Here is a 19,015-nt window from a genome sequence, read left to right as displayed (position 1 = left end):
CATGTCTCCTAGCAACAGAGGCCAGGGCTCTTAAAGGAACCAAACGTAATTAAGGTCATGAAACAAGCAGTTCACAGTCACATCCTCACTGTTACGGGTCTGTGGGTTGGCAGTAATGCATTCACACCAGGCGAAGAGAGAAAAAAACGCACTCACACACACATGCACACTCAAACATGCGATTGCTTTCACACACACACACACACTCCATAAGCATGGAATATGCATTTTTTTCTTCTTATTATTTTTTCTCCAGCCATTCAGACAATTACTCCATGGATCCATATATTCAATGTCATAAATCACCTACATTCAATGATGTAGTTTTATTGGAGTGAGATTTTGTGAGAGTGAATGAGAGAAAAGGTGAAAGTATCCTCTGACTGGAGAGAGACAGAGAAAGAGAGCCACACAGAGACAGAGTTTATGGCTATTCATAGGCAGGAGGGAGGGATGGATGGAGAGAGGGAGAAAGATGGATGGATGGGTGGGCGACAAGCCATATTGAAAACAGTATATTTATTGAGGCTACTCCTCCATTCCTCTAACGGCACATTTTTCTCATTAATTCTTTCTGCACTGCAACATATCTTTCGTAGGGTTATGGTCAAATGCAGAATTACATTAAAATCGTCAATTGTTTGATTCGCCCAATGTCCTTGCTACAGAATAACAAACCTGGTCCTGGGACAACCATCTTTCATTCCCAGTATAGCCTTGATAGTCCAGGTCCTAGCATATCCCTGCATCCCTCTTTTCCTGTTCCAATTCTGTCTTGTAGTCAGTAGTCTAATCTATATTCTAGAGAGCTCTGTCCTAGAGAAAGTGAGGAGAGCAGACTAGAGGAGAGCCATTCCTAGCTGTTAGTGGAATGTGATTGCTGTGTCCTGTCCAGCATACAAATCTTCTCCTAGTCTCCAGATTAGGCATTTGATCACCTCCCTGTTTCCATTCATTCTCACTCAGTGTAGCATGCTCCGAATATACCTGTCTATGCTGTGCTCACACATAAACCTGTTAACCTCATAAAAACTGTGTCAGAGAGAGTGTCTGATCTGGTTGATTTTTCTTTATACTGTAGCTGAGCAGAAATAATACTATTTATAAGGCATTTATACTTGTGCACATGCACAGTCACACAAACAACACATAGGATCATTGATTAAAGAAATGTCTGTTTGTTTAGACGGAAGCTCTGTACAACCTAACATCATAAATAAAGCACATCGTCTTCCTTCTATCACTGACTAGGCTAGAGGGAATACTGTTCTTATTCTGGATACAGCCAGATGTTCTCCCCCTCCCACCACCTGGATTTATACACAATTAAGCCTTCTGAAGTGCTGCTGTACAGTACCTTCACTTCCTGTTAGAGGCTTAGGTTTAGCTTATACTCTTAACTGTACATCCACACATCATCATCCCACCAATTAATATATCAATTCCATATCAGAGTGTAGAAATTATGAGGGGTGCACCACCTCCTTTTTTGTGTAGAAACAGAAACTGTTGATTGACATTTTTGTCCTGTGACAAAATATTGGCTCTTAATGTGAGTATGTGTTTTCTTGGATTAGTGTTTAATTTCAGGCAGCAGACATGTCTACTTTGAATGTTGATTACTCAACCCATAATGTTGGTGCTGTGTGCTGTGCACACTACGAGCTGCACTGGGCTCATACAGTCTATTTCAGCCATGCTTGCATGATTGATTTCAGGATTATACAGGTTTCATGATGATGTAGTTTCCATTCCACTGAGGTGTTGGATTAGGGTGATCGCTATATGTAGCAGTACCAGGAAACATGATGTGTGTGTGAGAGAGGAAGAATGAAAAGCACTTTGAATTATTATTTGTCGTGTGTGTGTGTGTGTGTGTGTGTGTGTGTGTGTGTGTGTGTGTGTGTGGGGTGGGGATTTCAAGTATGTGACAATGTGTATGACAAACACCCCGACAACATCAGATAGTTTGTGTAGGCCTTGAGTGGTTCTCAAACTTCTTAATTTCAAGGACCCCCATAACTCTGACAGTGTACAAATGGAACCAAAAATTAGACCCTTAGGGGCCAAATGGAACCCACTCAAGGACACTTAGAGACCCAATTGGTGTAGCAGAGTGTTTCCAGAGAGCCAGTTCGACAGCTAATTCTACTTTAGTCTTAGTCTTTTGAGTAGCATACCATTTTTAGTCCTATTTTGTCATCTGAAATAGTTTAGTCTTAGTCTAGTCTTGGTCGACTTGTAAAGGCAGTCTGTGGGACACATACTCAAAAGACAATTCATAAACAATGAATAATGAGGCAGCACAAAATGTCAGAGATATAGAGTATAAGGATTTTACTCGAGTAAGGAGACAAGACTTACATGACCTGTTACATGCATGGAAAACCCAGTCTCGCTCCCAGAATGACAAGAAACAACAGTTTATATAGCTTGCTCTCACACAGACAACCCCCCAACATATAGCCTCAAGGCGTTCACCAAATGGGACAGTGACATCGTAAACGAACAGCTGAACAGCACCAGACTGTAACTTGTAACTTGGAGTATTATATATGTTTAGTCTGTAAATTTCCACGACAGACTAAATATCAAAAACCTTAGTCTTGAAGTCTTAGTCTGTTAATTTTGACAGCCAATTCTGCTTCAGTGCTTTTGGACACACCATTTAGTTGTAATATGAAATATATCAGGATGAAATGAGACTCAACCTCTCTCCCAGACTCCCTCCCCAGGCAGAGTTAGGAGTTTGAATGAATGTAAAATTATGTGCAGGATGTAATTTATATATGTGAGAGGACTTGATTTAATTTACTAAACCTTTTTTAAATATTTAATGTTCATTTAATGAAAAATACTCAAATGCCAGTGTGCCAGTGATCACGCTCCCGTGCCAATGTTGGCGCCCGTGGTTGCCTATACCCCTGATTTACTGCATAATGACTTGAGCTGGGTTAAACGATATAGCTTGAGCACCAGTGACGCTATCATTGGTGTTTAAGAGTAAAGGTATGTGTGATTCATTCTACGCCTGGGATACTGACCGCCCATGACTGTAATGTAGGTTAATGCCGTCACATTCAGTGCACAGAATGATGCCATTTTCCTGCCCCCTCTCTTATTCTCTGCCAAGCTCTCATCCACAATCTGTTCCTTTTACCCACTCTCCCTCTCCCTCTCTCCGTCTCTGTCTCTCTCTCATTGATGCTCCAAGCGGCTCAGCGTCGGCAGCTATAGCGTTATAGGGGCTGATTTGTCTGTATTTCTCTCTCTCTCTCTCTCTCTCTCTGTCTTTCTCTCTGGCACTCGCTCACTCCCGCCCCTCTCACGACTTACTCGCTCATCCTCCAATCTGCCGCAGGGCCAGGTGAGGAGAGGGACCAATAGCCTATCTGGGAGGGCGGAGCTAGGCGCAGTCGGACAGTTCCAGGCTGAGATGCTGCATTTGGACCTCATCGACGGAGACGACAGTTACCACGACGACAAGGAGTCCTGCAAGGCGTCGGCAGTCGTACCAGCGCCGGGGACCAAAGATCCTACGGCGCCCGTCACCATGGATACCTACCGACCCAAGAGACCCACGACCCTTAACCTCATCTCCATTGTGCCACGCACTCAGGTGAGCCCTCGTATATGCTCCTACCCCCCTGTCTGTCTCCCCCCTCTGACCCCTGGCACATCCGTTGACACCAACACCCTCCCTATAGCTGAGGCTGTGTGTGTGTGTGTGTGTGTGTGTGTGTGTGTGTGTGTGTGTGTGTGTGTGTGTGTGTGTGTGTGTGTGTGTGTGTGTGTGTGTGTGTGTGTGTAGTGCAGTGTGCACACGTGTTTGTCTGCTTGAACAATATCTGGTATTGTAAGTCGGAAAGAAAGGGAGACGGAGAGCTGTTGTTCTGTGCCCGTCTCCGTTAGCTCGTGACTCGTGTGTGTGTGTGTGTGTGTGTGTGTGTGTGTTTGGTTCTGTGCATACAGGCACTGTATGTGGGTTTGTTGTTCACCTGACAGAGGTCTTATAGTCAAGGTGCCTGCACTCTGAGCATTGCTGTCATTGATTGTCTCGGATGGATTACCCTGTCTCTGTGAGCGTCAGTGTGTGTGTGTGTGTGTGTGTGTGTGTGTGTGCGTGCCTGCAGGCAGGCAGGCAGGCACTGCCTGCCTGTCCGCCTGCCTGCCTGCCTGCCTGCATACACATGCGTGTGTGTCATCATGACTATGTGGATACAAAGAAAATAATTGCTCTGTATCACCCCTAAGATATGTTACGCAACCTCTGGTGAGGAGTTCCTGTCACGGTAGAGTGAACAAAGTGATTTTCACACAAAGAGATGAAACGCCACAATCTTAAACAAAAATAACAATCCTATTTTTATATCAATCGTATTGTTATTTCTGGTGCTCAGGAAAGAGTGTCAGAAATAGGTCAATTGTTACACTGCATTAAATTAACACTCTGGATCTTGATGTGTAGTACGAGAGAGAGAGAGAGAGAGAGAGAGAGAGAGGGTATTGAAAAAAGGAAGCGCCAGCACACAGCATATGTCCTTTGACGAGACAACGGACACGTTTCGGCCAGGTGGGATTTCCTCAGCGTTGTCAAGGAGAGAGGGAAATTCAAACTACCAACCCCTCGAAATATTGTTTAACATAATTTTACAGGGTCCCCAGGGTTAAATATTCTGGAAATTCATTGGTCAAAATATTAAAAATAAAAATAAAACATTTTAATTGGCCAATTGCGTAGCGGGCCGTAGTAGCAACTTCACCATGTGTGTCCAATCCAAATGATAATTTGTAGGTTATTGTTGATGTTACATTCATAGAGAGATTTCCTCTAAATATCTTTCAGTGAATGGTGAGTCTGCTGACATGAGGATTATTCTTTACATAATGGCCATTAGCAGTGGGACGCTACGCTAGTAGATCACAGGGTCAGCTGAGCAACACTCAAATTTGATTGTTCAGTTAATATATGTGCACAAGAGTGTAACAAAACCCAACTAATATGTGGTACACCCTGGTGGCTCAATCAGTTATTGTCACCAACCCCTGGGTCTCCTCTCACTCACTGACGGGTGCCGTGATTTTTCATCAGTTCTTATTGTTATATAAGGAGGTATATAGTTTTCAAAAAAGTGTACAGTATTTGTTAAAATGTTGTTTTTATGTGGGCACGCCCACCAGTTCATTAAGTATGCCTGGTTTGCCTGGTGGGTGGTGATGGGTGGTGATCCACCTGAACTGAAGCTGCACCCACAGCTGTAGTTGTATGATAAAGGGGGAGGGTTTGATAGTGTGGTGTCACTATATTACTGTTTATTTCATTGGCCCGTTTGACTATCAAGGGTTCAGCCTCCAGGAAGAAACCCTAAATACAAAGTTAATACACCATTGCACATAAAAACGACTCCAGGGTGTCTAATGAACTTGAAGTACTGTCACATCATAGACACATGATACAAAAATACAAAATACAAAAATTGTGGCACTCCATCTATAACTCTGGACATGTAAAAAGGGACCTGGGTCTAACGCCCACCTTCACCATCAGAACAGTGCCAGTGTCTTCATGTATATTTGGTCAGTAATAGTATCATGCTGTGCTTCTGATTCGTGCTCTGCTAAATACTGCGTTATGATATGTACAGTACTGCGGTACATACTTACTTACTCCTTTTCGTCCCCTATGGGACATAAGGCTTCAATGAGCGCTCTCCATTGCATCCGATCCCTGGCAGCATGTTGGCGCCTCTCCCCAGGACAGGTTCATCTGTTCCAGCTCCTGCATCACAGTTCTGACCTGGTCCATCTTAAGGCCACCTTTGTAATGCAGTCCTGCTCCATCCTCAGTACATGTCCTAGACATCTCAGGTGTCTGTTGGTAATGCTCCGGCTCCCTGTTTGTTTGTACAGTTCATTGTTTGATATTGTATTCGGCCAAAAGATCTGGCATACGTCTGAGGCATCAGTTGGTGTACATGTACTGTACAGAATCACAATCTTTTGTGCTGAGGACAGTTTCAAAACCTCTGGGGCAGGGGACTGCTAATGGCCTGATATGCCCACTATTTAAAAACAATGGAATATTGACTTTAGGGAGGTTTCCTTGTCCCAATATAAAAATAAATGTTTGCCTCTTGTTCTGTCAATGTTGTAGTCAATGTTTGCACATTGAGTTTAGAGATAAAGGGTGGGGGGAAGAGAGAGAGACGGCGAGAGAGAGAGAGAGAGAGAGAGAGAGAGAGAGAGAGAGAGAAAGAGAGAGAGAGAGACCAAGAGAGAGACAGAGAGACCGCCAGAGGACTGCCAAATGGCTTTTTCCAGGTCAGTGCATTAGTTGGCAGGGAAAGACATCACATATCTTTATTCAAGACTAGCTCATAGCTTTGTTGTTGGCTCACCACAGTAGACTAGCTCAGAGCTTTGTTGCTGGCTCGCCACAGTAGGACACCAAAATTAAATTTATATTTTTGTCCCCAGGGGGCTCTTTTCTGTTGTTAAAGGGTGAGACCACTTTTTTAGAGCTCTCAAAGTCACTCTTTTAGCACATAAACGAACGCAACAAAAGCTGCGTTCGTTTATGTATGTCAGTATCATGGTCAGTAGGTTAGTATCATGGTCCGTCGTATGTCGATGTCATGGTTAGTATGTCAGTATCATGGTCAGTATTATGACTTATACATAGAGCGGAAATACATTTAGTTAGGTCCGTATAGGCCTGGCCACATTTGATGGTTAAATAGCTTTGGAGACTACACTCAAGGCAGGCAAGAGAAGACAATGCACACAAGTAGCCTAATTTACTGTCACAATTCAAGAAACTTTCATAATGACAATGAAAAGTTAAGACTACTACAGCATCGGCCTGCGATTCCGTCCTCACATCTAGAGATCGGCCTGCGATCTCGCCTTCACATCTAGAGATCGGGGTGCGTTACGGCCCTCACAGCTACGTTGCACCAGTGATCCAACTGATATGGAGATCTCTATCTGTCGGTCCTTTTATGGGCATATATGGGATGTGCAGGCTTTTCTACTTGTCTGCACCTGTGCCTCGCCCACCTGCTGCATCATGTGCGTTTGTGCGGCAACAGACTGTCTGGCAGCAGTGGCAGCACATGAGCATCAGCAGTGAGTCAGTGAGGGGATCAGTGTGGGTTGGTGCCCGAGGGAGGAGGGAAGGTGGAGGACAGTGGTGGAAAGTAGAGTATGCGTTTACTTAACCCATTTAGGCCTGACGTCGAAAAAAAAAAAGTCTTCTAAATCATGACAGTTTCCTAAAAACTGTGCTTCTATATCAGTGTTGCTCAATATTTCATGTCAAGGACCCCAAAATGTACCACCATCTGAAAATATGTTGTTCCAGTATTCATATCCAGTGAATATTGTACTTTTACTCCACTAGATTTACCGGTATTTGAAAACATTAGTTACTACTACTACTATGTCCACACAGAGGAAATTGCAAACAAGGACATAAATAGGTGCAGCAAAGTTACAACCACAAAATCAAGGCATGTGTCCTCAGTCATGAATACAACAAGCATGTCATGTCACCCAGCATTGCATGGGCACAAGTAGTGTAGGCATCCTAAGTTCGAAACCCGCACCAATAACCATCCCGTGGGTATGTCCCAGGCTGGACCACCAGAGGAAACAATTTCCCAGTCCACTCCTGCGCGTTGCCACCCGGTGTCATATCGTTCTCTGTAGCGTAGCTGACCCCCATGGGCCCAAACTCCACCCACTATTGTTCCGACAGCTAGAAGGCCAGGTCCAACACCTCTCTTCCTGGTAGCTGCTCATGGGAAGGGCCACCAAGCAGCACTGGCTGTCTGTATACTCCATCGGTGTCTTGTAGTATGCAAGCTTGCGATGGTGTTGAAGCACACAGTCCACAGAGGTTGCAAATGCATCTTAAATCTGCACCCACTACATTAATGGTGGTAGTAGAATTTAATCAATTGATACACACACACACACACAGTCACACACACACACACACACACACACACACACACACACACACACACACACACACACACACACACACACACACACACACACACACACAGAGAAAGATTAGGATCATTATAGGCAAGTCTAGTTCCAACTGAGGTAGAGGTGATTTTGAATGGGTTTCTGGAAGTGGTCTGTGGTCTGTGGTCTGTGAGTGTGAGTGTGTGTGTGTGTGTGTGTGTGTGTGTGTGTGTGTGAGATTGTGTGTGTGTGTGTGTGTGTGTGTGTGTGTGTGTGTGTGTGTGTGTGCATGCGTGTGCGTGCGCGCGCGTGTGTATGGGCGCCCAGTAGCTTGGTAGGAGGCCCAGTTCCCTTTAAATGCACACCACGAAACACAGACAAAAGAATCCCTGGTCATTCAGCTGAATAAAAGCTTTGTTGTGTGTGTGTGTGTGTGTGTGTGTGTGTGTGTGTGTGTGTGTGTGTGTGTGTGTGTGTGTGTGTGTGTGTGTGTGTGTGTGTGTGTGTGTGTGTGTGTGTGTGTGTGTGTGTGTGTGTGTGTGTGTGTGTGTGTGTGTGTGTGTGTGTGTGTGTGTGTGTGTGTGTGTGGACTGACAGACAGAGAAAGAGTCAGTAGAGGGGAGCTGTATAGTTTCTGTATACAGAATTCTAAAAGGCTAACCTAACCTTCTTTCATTCATCGTTTTTCTCTCTGACATCATCTCTGTTTCACTGTATTCTTATCGCAGTTTTTCATCTCTCCTCTCTTGTTTGCCAATGCACAGGACACTTTAAACAACAACTCCTTTGGAAAGAAATACAGTTGGCAGGAAAAGGTATCACGGTCATCCTCCCCGCTCAAAACAGGTGAGCTGTTCCTCGCAACATTTATAATGTTTACAGGCTGCTGGGTCAGACCACTAGTTTACTGTCTTTAGGGGTGTAGCTGAATTAGTAGGTTTGTGTAAGGATTTTACAACTTCAACTGAGCGTACTGTTCCTCTGGTGTCATTCACTATTTATGACAGAAAAATGGATTTCTATGATTACTCTCAGGGATGTTTTCAAGGCTTTCGTATCCAGTACAATGCTATGCTAAGTGAAGCTAGCAGCCCAGGCTGGGCTGTAGGTAGCCAGTTGAGGCTTAGCTATAGCTCCCCGGCTGTCACAATTCATTGCCACAGCTCTTTTGAACAGTCCCTCACAAAGACTGACTCTACAAACCAGGCTGACTGCCAGTAGGCTACACATAGCTATAAAATAAAACTAATACATACACGTATATTTTTAAGCGATATAAGATAGAGGTCATTTCAATTAACATAGGTAACGGTAATAAAAAAGTAGAATTTATAGATCAACAAAACGGAAAAGAAAATGTACGTGTGATATGATAGTAAGCTACAAGTACTGTGTGTGTGTGTGTGTGTGTGTGTGTGTGTGTGTGTGTGTCACGGTTCAAGTCAGGAGAGTTTGTAGGACCCAAATGCAGGAGGAGGCAGAGGCAGAGCAGATCATTTCAAAAGGTTTAATAACTCAAAATAACTAGAATACAAACAAAATCACTGGAAGCACAAAAGGTGTCAAGACAAGACACACGCAACATACCACAATGAACTAGCAAGGAAACACTGGGATCAGGGGGGGTAGAAATACACAAGGGCACAGGTGAACAGCACTGTGATAGGCTGGGGAACAAACAGGACAAGGTGGAAACACTAGGCTAATCACAGCACAGGTTGACAAGGGAGGCAAACAGTAACAAGACAGACAGGAAACATTATGAACAATTCTACAAACTAAAAGCACACAAGGGTAAAGCAAAACACAAACAGGAACTAGGAAAACAAGAACACAATACTTCATATAAGTAACATATAAATCAGAGGAACACAACAGAAAAGTAAAACACAAACCATAACTGGAAAACATGAAAACCAACACATGTCACGGATCGTGACAGTACCTCCCTCTTAAGGAATGGCTTCCAGACATTCCTCAACATTGTCCAGAACATAAGCAGGGTGGGTGGCGGGGGTCTGGAAGGAGGGCCCAGGGGCTACAAAAAACAGACAAAAAAAACAAAAAACAAGGTGGATACAGCCAACGGGGATTCAAACAGAACGTCAACGGGGAAGGCTGGCAAGAGTTTACTTGAGTCGGTGGCAAGGACAGCCGCCGGGGGCTTAGGTGGACGTTGACGGGGACAGTGGGCATGATCTCAGGTGGGATGTCAGCGGGGACAGCCGACCGGGACACAGGAGGGACGTCGGCGGGGCAGCCGACGAGGACTCAGGGATGACAGGCGGGACACCAGTGATGATCAGCTGATGATGGCGCTGAGGGCACAGGCAGGTTGTCTAAGTTGACGGCTGGCGAGGGCTCTGGCAAGTCGTCGGCTGACGAGGGTCCAGAGGGCACACGCTGGTCATTGACGTAGTCGGCTGGCGAGGCCTCCGGCAGGTCATTAGCTGGTGCAGCCACAGAAGTCTCCGGCAGGACAGGTATGGAGTCAGCGGGAACAGCCGCCGAGGCATCAGACAGGACAGGTGGGATGTTGGCGGGGATGGCCAACAAGACACCAGGCAGGACATCAGCTGACGAGAATTCAAACAGAACGACTGCAGGGACCGCAGGCGAGAATTCAGACGGAACGTCAGGGGATGAGAACTCAAACGGGACATCAGGTGACGAGAATTCAAACAGAACGTCGGCAGACGAGAATTCAGACAGAACGTCAGGTGATGATTCAGGCAGGGCGTTGGGCAGCACAGCCAACCAGTGTCCAGGTGTGATGTTGGCAGGAACGGCCGACAAGCATAGAGTTATTATACAATAGAGAAGACACCCAGAGGAAATCTTGAAGCGCAATGGACATAGTGGCCGAAGAAGGTATTGCAGTTTGGTAAGGTTTTGCCCTCAAACACATGAACGCGCACTAGGCTCCGCCCACTCCAGCAAATTTCAGCCAGCTCTCTGAGCTCTGCCCCAGAGCGGAGCGCTGAGAGTCTGACCGCATTAAAACCAGGAAATGTCGCATCAGGACTTTTGCTCATTACTTATTATTCTGTGTATATAAAATATAGATAATTTGTCTAATCTCTAGTTACATCAATATTGTTCTTGTAAAATAGTTGGTTTGTGACCAAGTATTAAGATTATAAAGATCGCTTATGTCATTTTGACGGCCAGGGACTTCCCATTCACTTACCATAGGCTTCTGCTGTAGAACTCCCGAGTCCGAATTCTTTTTTTTTTTTTTTAAATAGCAGCTGTACATGAAATGTTAATGTTGATTTAGCATCAACATGATTATTTACCGATATAAATACATGGTTTGATAACCTACAAGTAGGCGAAAGTCATTTTCTGCCAGGCGTATGTCTCTCCATCTACCCCGTCTTCAAGCCTCCATCCCTGGGCAGAGGTTGAATGATTGACTGGTGGTCGTGGAGCTCTGTGCAGTGCCGTCTCTTTACAGTCTAAAATCAATGGTTAAATTATTCCATAACACTGAAAATGATCAATTTTCCAATTAAAATCAAATTATGGTTAAGTGTGTAAATTACATTTATTCTGTTTGGACAAAGTGCAGTTAAGAAAAGGTGGAGATCAAGGAAGAATTTCTCTATGTCACATGTGAAGTGTAAAACTGGGAATTTCACCCAAGGAATCCATGATGAAGTGCTAAGATAACCACAATAATAACCCAGATTCGTATTGATGTGCTTACCGAGATAATCAAAATGCTTTCATTTTAAACCAACCTCTGAATTAAAACATTGGGTTCTGCAAAAGTCACAGATCAAATTGCAATGATTTTTAAAATAATCTATTATTCACACTGGATAAACAACAGTGGGACTGGAATACTGTACATCCAAGGTACTACTTCCTGATGGGATGCTATGGCAATGCTTACTATCAGAATATTTAACGTTTTCTTTTAAACATTTTTAACTAAATATCTTCCTTGGGTCCTATTAACAGAATAAGTGAACTTGGACACTAGGGGGGGTCAGTGCCTTAGAGTATATATACTCTAAGGTCAGTGGAGAACACATTTCCCTTAGGCACCATTTACACTGACAGCCAAATCTAGCCTGAATCAGATCTATCTGTGCCACATCCAGATTGGAATCTGATTTGTTTAAATAAGTCTAAATGGACAGGTCACATGGAATCTGTTTTTTTTTCCAATCCCCATTTAACATTCAGAGGTGAATTGTTAAAACCTGGTTCAGGAACATGACACCATATGCTGGATATATTTCATTAACCACTTTGTTTTACATTAAATAGCTAAAGAAAATGGAAAGCTCACATGCTGTGAGCTTGTACTCGTTTGTTTAGATAATCGATATATTTCATTAGGCACTTGTACTATATGTTCACCAGATTAGATTATGTTATATATTTTAGAATATTTCTATTAGAATTAAAATACCTAAAAGACAAAACACATTATTTTTTTATAGTCCATGTGATTCCACAAAAATGATCATGAAGACGCATAGGTTTGACATGATGATATCCAGTTCTGATATCCAATGAGAACAGAATGAGAATGAAACAATAAATGTATGTCTTAACCGATTGAGTAGGCTGCATGTTGTGGTAAGATTGTCTCCCTGTAATTTAAATTTTAGCTTGAAGGTCACAGGTGTCCCAGCTTAAACCAGAAGATGAAGTAATCATACAATCATCATCATACAATCATACAAACATCAACACAGTATGGCTCTATTCTGGATAGAATTATCCAATTATCCATTGGATAGAATATACATTGAAGTGAGGGGCACTCTTATCATCATACATCATCATACATCACATTCCGTGCTCAGTCAATGAAATCATCACTATGTGGTACACACAAACACAAAGCTGGGCATAGGAGGGGCTGGCACCCCTTGAAAATACCAACAAAACACAGACACAGTATTTTGGCTTAATCTCTTGAAGCGAGTTTAAGTGTGTTTTTGAGGGGTGCTATAGCCCCTCCAATGCATGTTTTGAGAGTGACATAATGAAGATATGTACCAATGCTAGGGTATAACTGGCTCTCGATGGTGACGTAACATGTACATGTATGTAATCAGATTACATACATGTGTTTATGCCTTGCTTTTCTTTGCTTTCTTTCTTTTCTTTCTCCATTGCTCTATAAAGCAAATCATGCAGCTACGGCATATGCATAAAACAACCCAAGTAACCACAGTGTACTACTCATCAACTTACAAATTACATATACATATATAGGCATTCAACATGCAAGTAGGTACTCGACAGTGCAGTTCTAGTTATACTAAATATTTCACAAATAAAATCATACAAATTATTTATCACAAAAAAAAGTCATGCAATACCATGACATTGGTATAGTGGTTTTCTGATGACACAATATTGTTTAAATTGCTTAAATGGCCTGGCTTAGTTTGAAGCCCACTCACCACGACAAGGTGCAGGCCGAGAGTGGGGACAAGACAGACACAAAGGGGGTAGGTAGGGGAGGTGGATAAAGCTGGGCAACGCACGCCAGTAGGCACAGGATACCTCTACTGTGCTCTACTGGTGGGGCAGCAGCAATAACCTGACAGCAGGGGTGGGGTGGCTGTGCATAGCTATCTAAAGCTGGGCAACGCACGCCAGTAGGCACAGAATACCTCTACTGGTGGGGCAGCAGCAATATAACCTGACAGCAGGGGTGGGGTGGCTGTGCATAGCTATCTAAAGCTGGGCAACGCACGCCAGTAGGCACAGAATACCTCTACTGGTGGGGCAGCAGCAATATAACCTGACAGCAGGGGGGGGTGGGGTGGCTGTGCATAGCTATCTAAAGCTGGGCAACGCACGCCAGTAGGCACAGAATACCTCTACTGGTGGGGCAGCAGCAATATAATCTGACAGCAGGGGGGGGGGGGGGGGGGGGGGGGGGAGAGAACAATGAGGGGGGGGAGGAGTGGTCGAGACAGCATGAAAAACAATACAATAGACAACTATGTGCAAAGTTCCCATAAAAAATTGATGCAGATGTCTCCGATAAACCAATGTAGCCTACATGTTTTAGAATTTAGACAGATTTTGGAGTGTTCATTAATAGTGAATGCAGTTGTTTGGTATTGGACATTAGTCAGATGTTCATTAAACACTTGTGCACCGCCAAGATTGCTCCAAGGTTTACAATGAACATCGTCTTAATGTCATTTTACAGGCAGATTTTGGAGTGTTCATTAAACGTGAATGCAGTTGTTTGGTATTGGACATTAGTCAGATGTTCATTAAACACTTGTGCACCGCCAAGATTGCTCCAAGGTTTACAATGAACATTGTCTTAATGTCATTTTACAGGCAGGCAATATTTGGTGAATGATTTTGGCATATCAGGAGGGAGGTTTGACATTGAGTGTACGGTTGCTCAAGTGATAGGTAATAAATGATACGGGACACAAACAGATAAATGACACAGATACTGTATTTGTCATTGTAGATTGTATATACAAATACATAAATACATACACAGGATACATAAATGAATACAAAACTCAACTGAAATCAAATCAAATTTATTGATATAGTATGTTTAACATGACCAGGTCAACCAAAGTGCTGTATAGGTCAAAAGAAATCAAAGAGCAAACATAAATAAATAATATATAAAACTCAACTGAAACCAAATCAATCTTATTGATATAGCATGTTTAACATGACCAGGTCAACCAAAGTGCTGTACAGGTCAAAAGAAATCAAAGAGCAAACATAAATAAATAATATATAACATATAATGTAAACAAACATAAAATCATACATACAAAACACTTAGGTACATAAATATTGTAGGGGGAATACAATAGGTCATACACAACAAATATAACTCAGGGAATTACTTTTCTACTTGAGCAAACCTCTCAATACGGGTACTATATAGCTACTGGCCACTTTGTTGAATAATGTTGGTGAGTTTCTGTCTAATGGGTGCTTTTGCTATCTTTTCTGTTTCCCGTTTTGCCAAATGGTGCATCCTAATTTTGCAGTACAAGGAGGCTGCCATTTTCACCAAGCTATGCACATGGTTGTCTTCAACGGTTGTTTCGAACATGTGATCTAGCAGCCCCGGGAACCATGTCTCACCAGCACTGCGTTTCAGTACTTGATGGACAATCTCTGCTGTTGTGCCTGGTCCCTTGGGAAGCTCACCAGATGTTGTAAACAAAATCCGTTGAAAACAACGCTCTGCTTCCTTGCACACAGTAACTATTCCCGCTGATGGTTTCTGCAAACCTCCGCGATCCTTCAACATGACCAAGGGATGTACAGTGGTAGTAGATGTCAGAGCATCATTGCAAGTAAAACACTTATGCTTCTCCTTGATTTTCTTTACCACATATCCAGCAATGTAGGCAATTGCTGCGTTCTTGAACGTTGAGAGATTATCGACATTTGCAATGTAAGCGTGTTCAAGCTCCTCAGACTCAACAGCTGGTTCCAGGTCAAACCTACGTGCGATGTTAACTGACGCAGGTGTCGCCTCCATGTAATCGTGGTCAAGCTCCTCCTCCTCAACAGGTGCCGATGCAGCTGTCACTGCCAAGATGCTGGTATCGTCGAGTAGGAGACAATTACCTGTTGCCTTCACCTGTTGCTTAACCAGAAGACGTTTGTATGCAGCTGTGAACTGTTGTGCAGTTGGATTGTTGTTAAATCCACCACGTGCTCTGACCGCAGAGAAGAAAAGCTCAAGGTGATCTTGACTGAGCTTGTATGTGAGGAGGTAACGGCATTGGGCATTGGGCTTCTCCACCAGCTCATGGAAGATGTTTCTTATGCTTATGGAACTAGCCACGAAGCCAATTACACAAGTCTTTCTCCTCCCAGAATGCAACAATTTGCCTTTGTTGTCTTTGAGTTCCAGGAGCATTTTTTCCACTTTTTGCAGGATTCCTACTGCACTCTCCTTGTTGGATGTCCTCATTGGTGCTTTGTGTCCCTTTCCCAGGGGGTTCCTACTGTTGAGAACATCAAAAGCGGAATCAATGGTTCTCAGGAAGTCGACAGTTGCCTCACATCCTCTAAACTCTGGTAGCTTGAGGTGTACGTTGCAGCACTCCAGAGCATCAGCCACACTCTTACTGAAAACCTGAGCTGCTAGTTTTACCTTCATCTTTTGCCTTTCCCACTGCACGTGCGCCTGTTTCACCTGGGTTCCAAGGCGCAGCCCTTCCTCATCTTGCATTTTGACTAACTGTGCAATGTATTGCCATTTGATCTTACCTGCTGGACTTTGCAATTCACCCATATCTGCCAGTGCATTCCTGAGCAGCTTCAACATGTGACACACATCCAAAATCACATGCACCTGCCTTTTCTCTTCGTCTACCTGTTGTTGTTCCTCAGGATGTGGAAATGATGGACGCATGGTTTGAACATTAAGATCAGCACCAAGGGCTCTCAGCATGGCAAAATGGCATGATGGACCATCACATGTCAAGGAGACTGTGCGGACTCCAATTTTACGGAGTCTGATAAGGCATTCGGTGACGAGGCTGGCACGCTCTGCACCAGTCAATCCATTGACAAGGAAATATGCCACTGGAATTTTCCAAGATGCATCGATGGCAACAACCATGAAGACCAAGGCATCTTTGGCTTCTGGCAATGAGTCATCCACATTGCCACAGCCAAGGTCCACATAGCCATGAAACCTTCCAGCAACATATTGCACATGCTTTCTAATGGCCATTTCGTCCATCATTAGCGCACACAAGGTTTCTTTCCCTTCATCTTTCCTGTCTTTCACATGAGACTCTAGAGCATTAAAGGCAGGTGTTGTGAATCCAGGCTCTGCAGAGATGTTGGAGTACCATCTCCGGATAGTGTCAGGGGAGGGCAAAGCAAGGTCAAAGCTCTGACGCACATACTCATAAGCTTTGCAAGAGTAGAATTGGAGCGTCATGGCAAATGATTTTAATTCCTCTGACACTTTAGATTTATTCCCTAGCTTCATTCTCTGAAGGATTTCCCTTGTCACTCCACCGTACTGGGTCTCCAACATGTCTGCACAACCTGTAGAAATTAGCATTTTCTGCTTCAGCTCAGTGATGACCTCTGACAAGCTGAGTAATCGTTTTTGAAGCCTATGGCTCTTCTGTTTTTCCAATTTCAACCTCTTTATGTACTCATCCAGTTTTACCCCTGCTTGTTTCAATTTACGCTTGAGTTTTCTGGGAGAGTCATACAATTGGTAAGTGTGTTCAGCATGCGTGCCTTTTACGGATGAAGAACAGTACTTGTGCTCAGCATGTGCGCCTTTTACACATGAAGAACAGTAATTGTGCTCTATGTGCTCAAAAACCTCCTCGTCATTTTGAGGCAGGAAAATGCCGTCATGTGTGTTAACATGGCTTTCCATGTCACTCTCAGGATTATCGGAGACATCTACATGATGTAAGCCTACCCCATCATCAACAGCACATACAAACCTCTCACCTACCAAAATCTCTAAGGTGGGAACAGCATCATCGTTGAGGCGCCTCCGATCGCTGAATGGATTGGACTCAAAACAACACTCTTCGAAGTGTAGGGAACACAGCCTGGTGTTAGGAGTTGGTGTCCATCCCTGGCGCCCAACATACTTGATCCAACGATGGAGTCTGTCTTCATCACGTGGAAAGCTGTGAAGACAGATAATACAAATATGTTATATATTTACTGCCTTAAAATCACTGCTACTCACAATATTTACTTAAAGGACAACTTTAGTTTTTTCCAACCAAGGTTCATGTTTTAGGTTGTCATTAGAGAAAGTAAAAGATGAGTGTTATTATTTTTTTCATTTGATGCTTTCTTTCGTTTTAGGGATTTTAGCTCTTTTTGACAGGGGGGCATTCGAGCATGGGGCTAAATATGTATTTCTTTTTACAAAATGTTATGGTGATTTATTTACCGTAGTCCTACTAGACTCCAATAAATTACATCTGGCCACAGAAGATCACATGCAGGATCTACTGAATGTGAAGGTAGCCTACTGGGGGTCTTGGGGGAAGCCACACTGTGTCATATATGGCTCAATATGTTTGACACATTCAGCAGATCCTGTGATCTTTTGTGGCTAGATGTAATTTCTTGGGGTTTATTAGGACTATAGTAAATAATAATAAAATAAATCGCCATAATATTTTGTAAAAAAAATACATATTTAGCCCCATGCTCGAAACTGCTAAAATCCCCAAAACAAAAGAAAGCAGCAAATGAAAGAAAATTAAAACTCACCTTTTAGTTTCTCTAATAACAACCTAAAACATGAACCGTGGTTGAAAAAACTAAAGTTGTCCTTTAAATAAAACTAGCTATAAGATAGTTAAAGTACTAAATTTTGAAACTAAAGTACATTGTGCAGAAGGAGGAGTTAATGTAGCCTACACCAGTGCTGAATTCACACACAAAATCCCCTTTAATTCATTTATTTTTTATGTCAAATCAATTTAGCTTCATAAATTGGTTGATAAAAGTACACCAAAAGGTACTGGTAGGCTCCTGTTGATTAATACATCAAAAACAATATGCATCCAATGTTTGGCCTAGGCTATTAATTGTAGCCTTAGGGCTTAGAGTATAAATATAAATAGCCTAGGCCTACTATATCAATAGGGATAAGCTATATGCTAAGATTGTACTGCACAATTTCAAGTGCAGAAAAGTGGCCAAGTGAGTCAATTGTGATATTATAGCCATCATTTGAGTCAACATAAGGTAAAAGCTCAAATGCATGTATGTGCAAGTGTCGATATGTATGTGCAATTGAAGTACATGTGCAAACCTTAGAGTATATATATGTATAATAACTCTATGGTGCAGACTGCATTTCTGGCCTAAACGGCTTCCCATACAGTTCCTCATGGTAGCCTATTAATCCTAGCATTGCAACATGCAGCAACTTGCAAGAATGGAAGATTATTAGAGAATCGTAGGGAAGAAGAAGTAGTGATATTGATCATATTACGATAAGAAATCACAGCAGAAGCAGAGTTATAAATAACTTAAATGGCTAAATGCATTGCAT

The 19,015-nt window shown here is 43.0% G+C and overlaps 1 protein-coding gene across 1 annotated transcript in view; it reads left to right on the top strand.

Annotated features, from left to right (window-relative positions):
• The window catches only part of mapk8ip1b (mitogen-activated protein kinase 8 interacting protein 1b), a gene marked incomplete at its 5' end in the record, with an annotated part of 57,553 nt that overhangs the window by 24,242 nt on the left and 14,296 nt on the right, over window positions 1-19,015 (top strand). Inside the window, 2 exons of the mRNA XM_080772588.1 lie at window positions 3,362-3,619; window positions 8,742-8,823. Coding sequence (XP_080628714.1) covers window positions 3,362-3,619; window positions 8,742-8,823 — 340 coding nt within the window. The remainder of the gene's footprint in view (window positions 1-3,361; window positions 3,620-8,741; window positions 8,824-19,015) is intronic.

This window comes from Protomyctophum bolini (genome assembly GCF_963924005.1).
Source record: "Protomyctophum bolini genome assembly, chromosome: 1".
Lineage (NCBI taxonomy): Eukaryota > Metazoa > Chordata > Actinopteri > Myctophiformes > Myctophidae > Protomyctophum > Protomyctophum bolini.
This window is presented reverse-complemented; position numbering and strand designations above follow the sequence as displayed.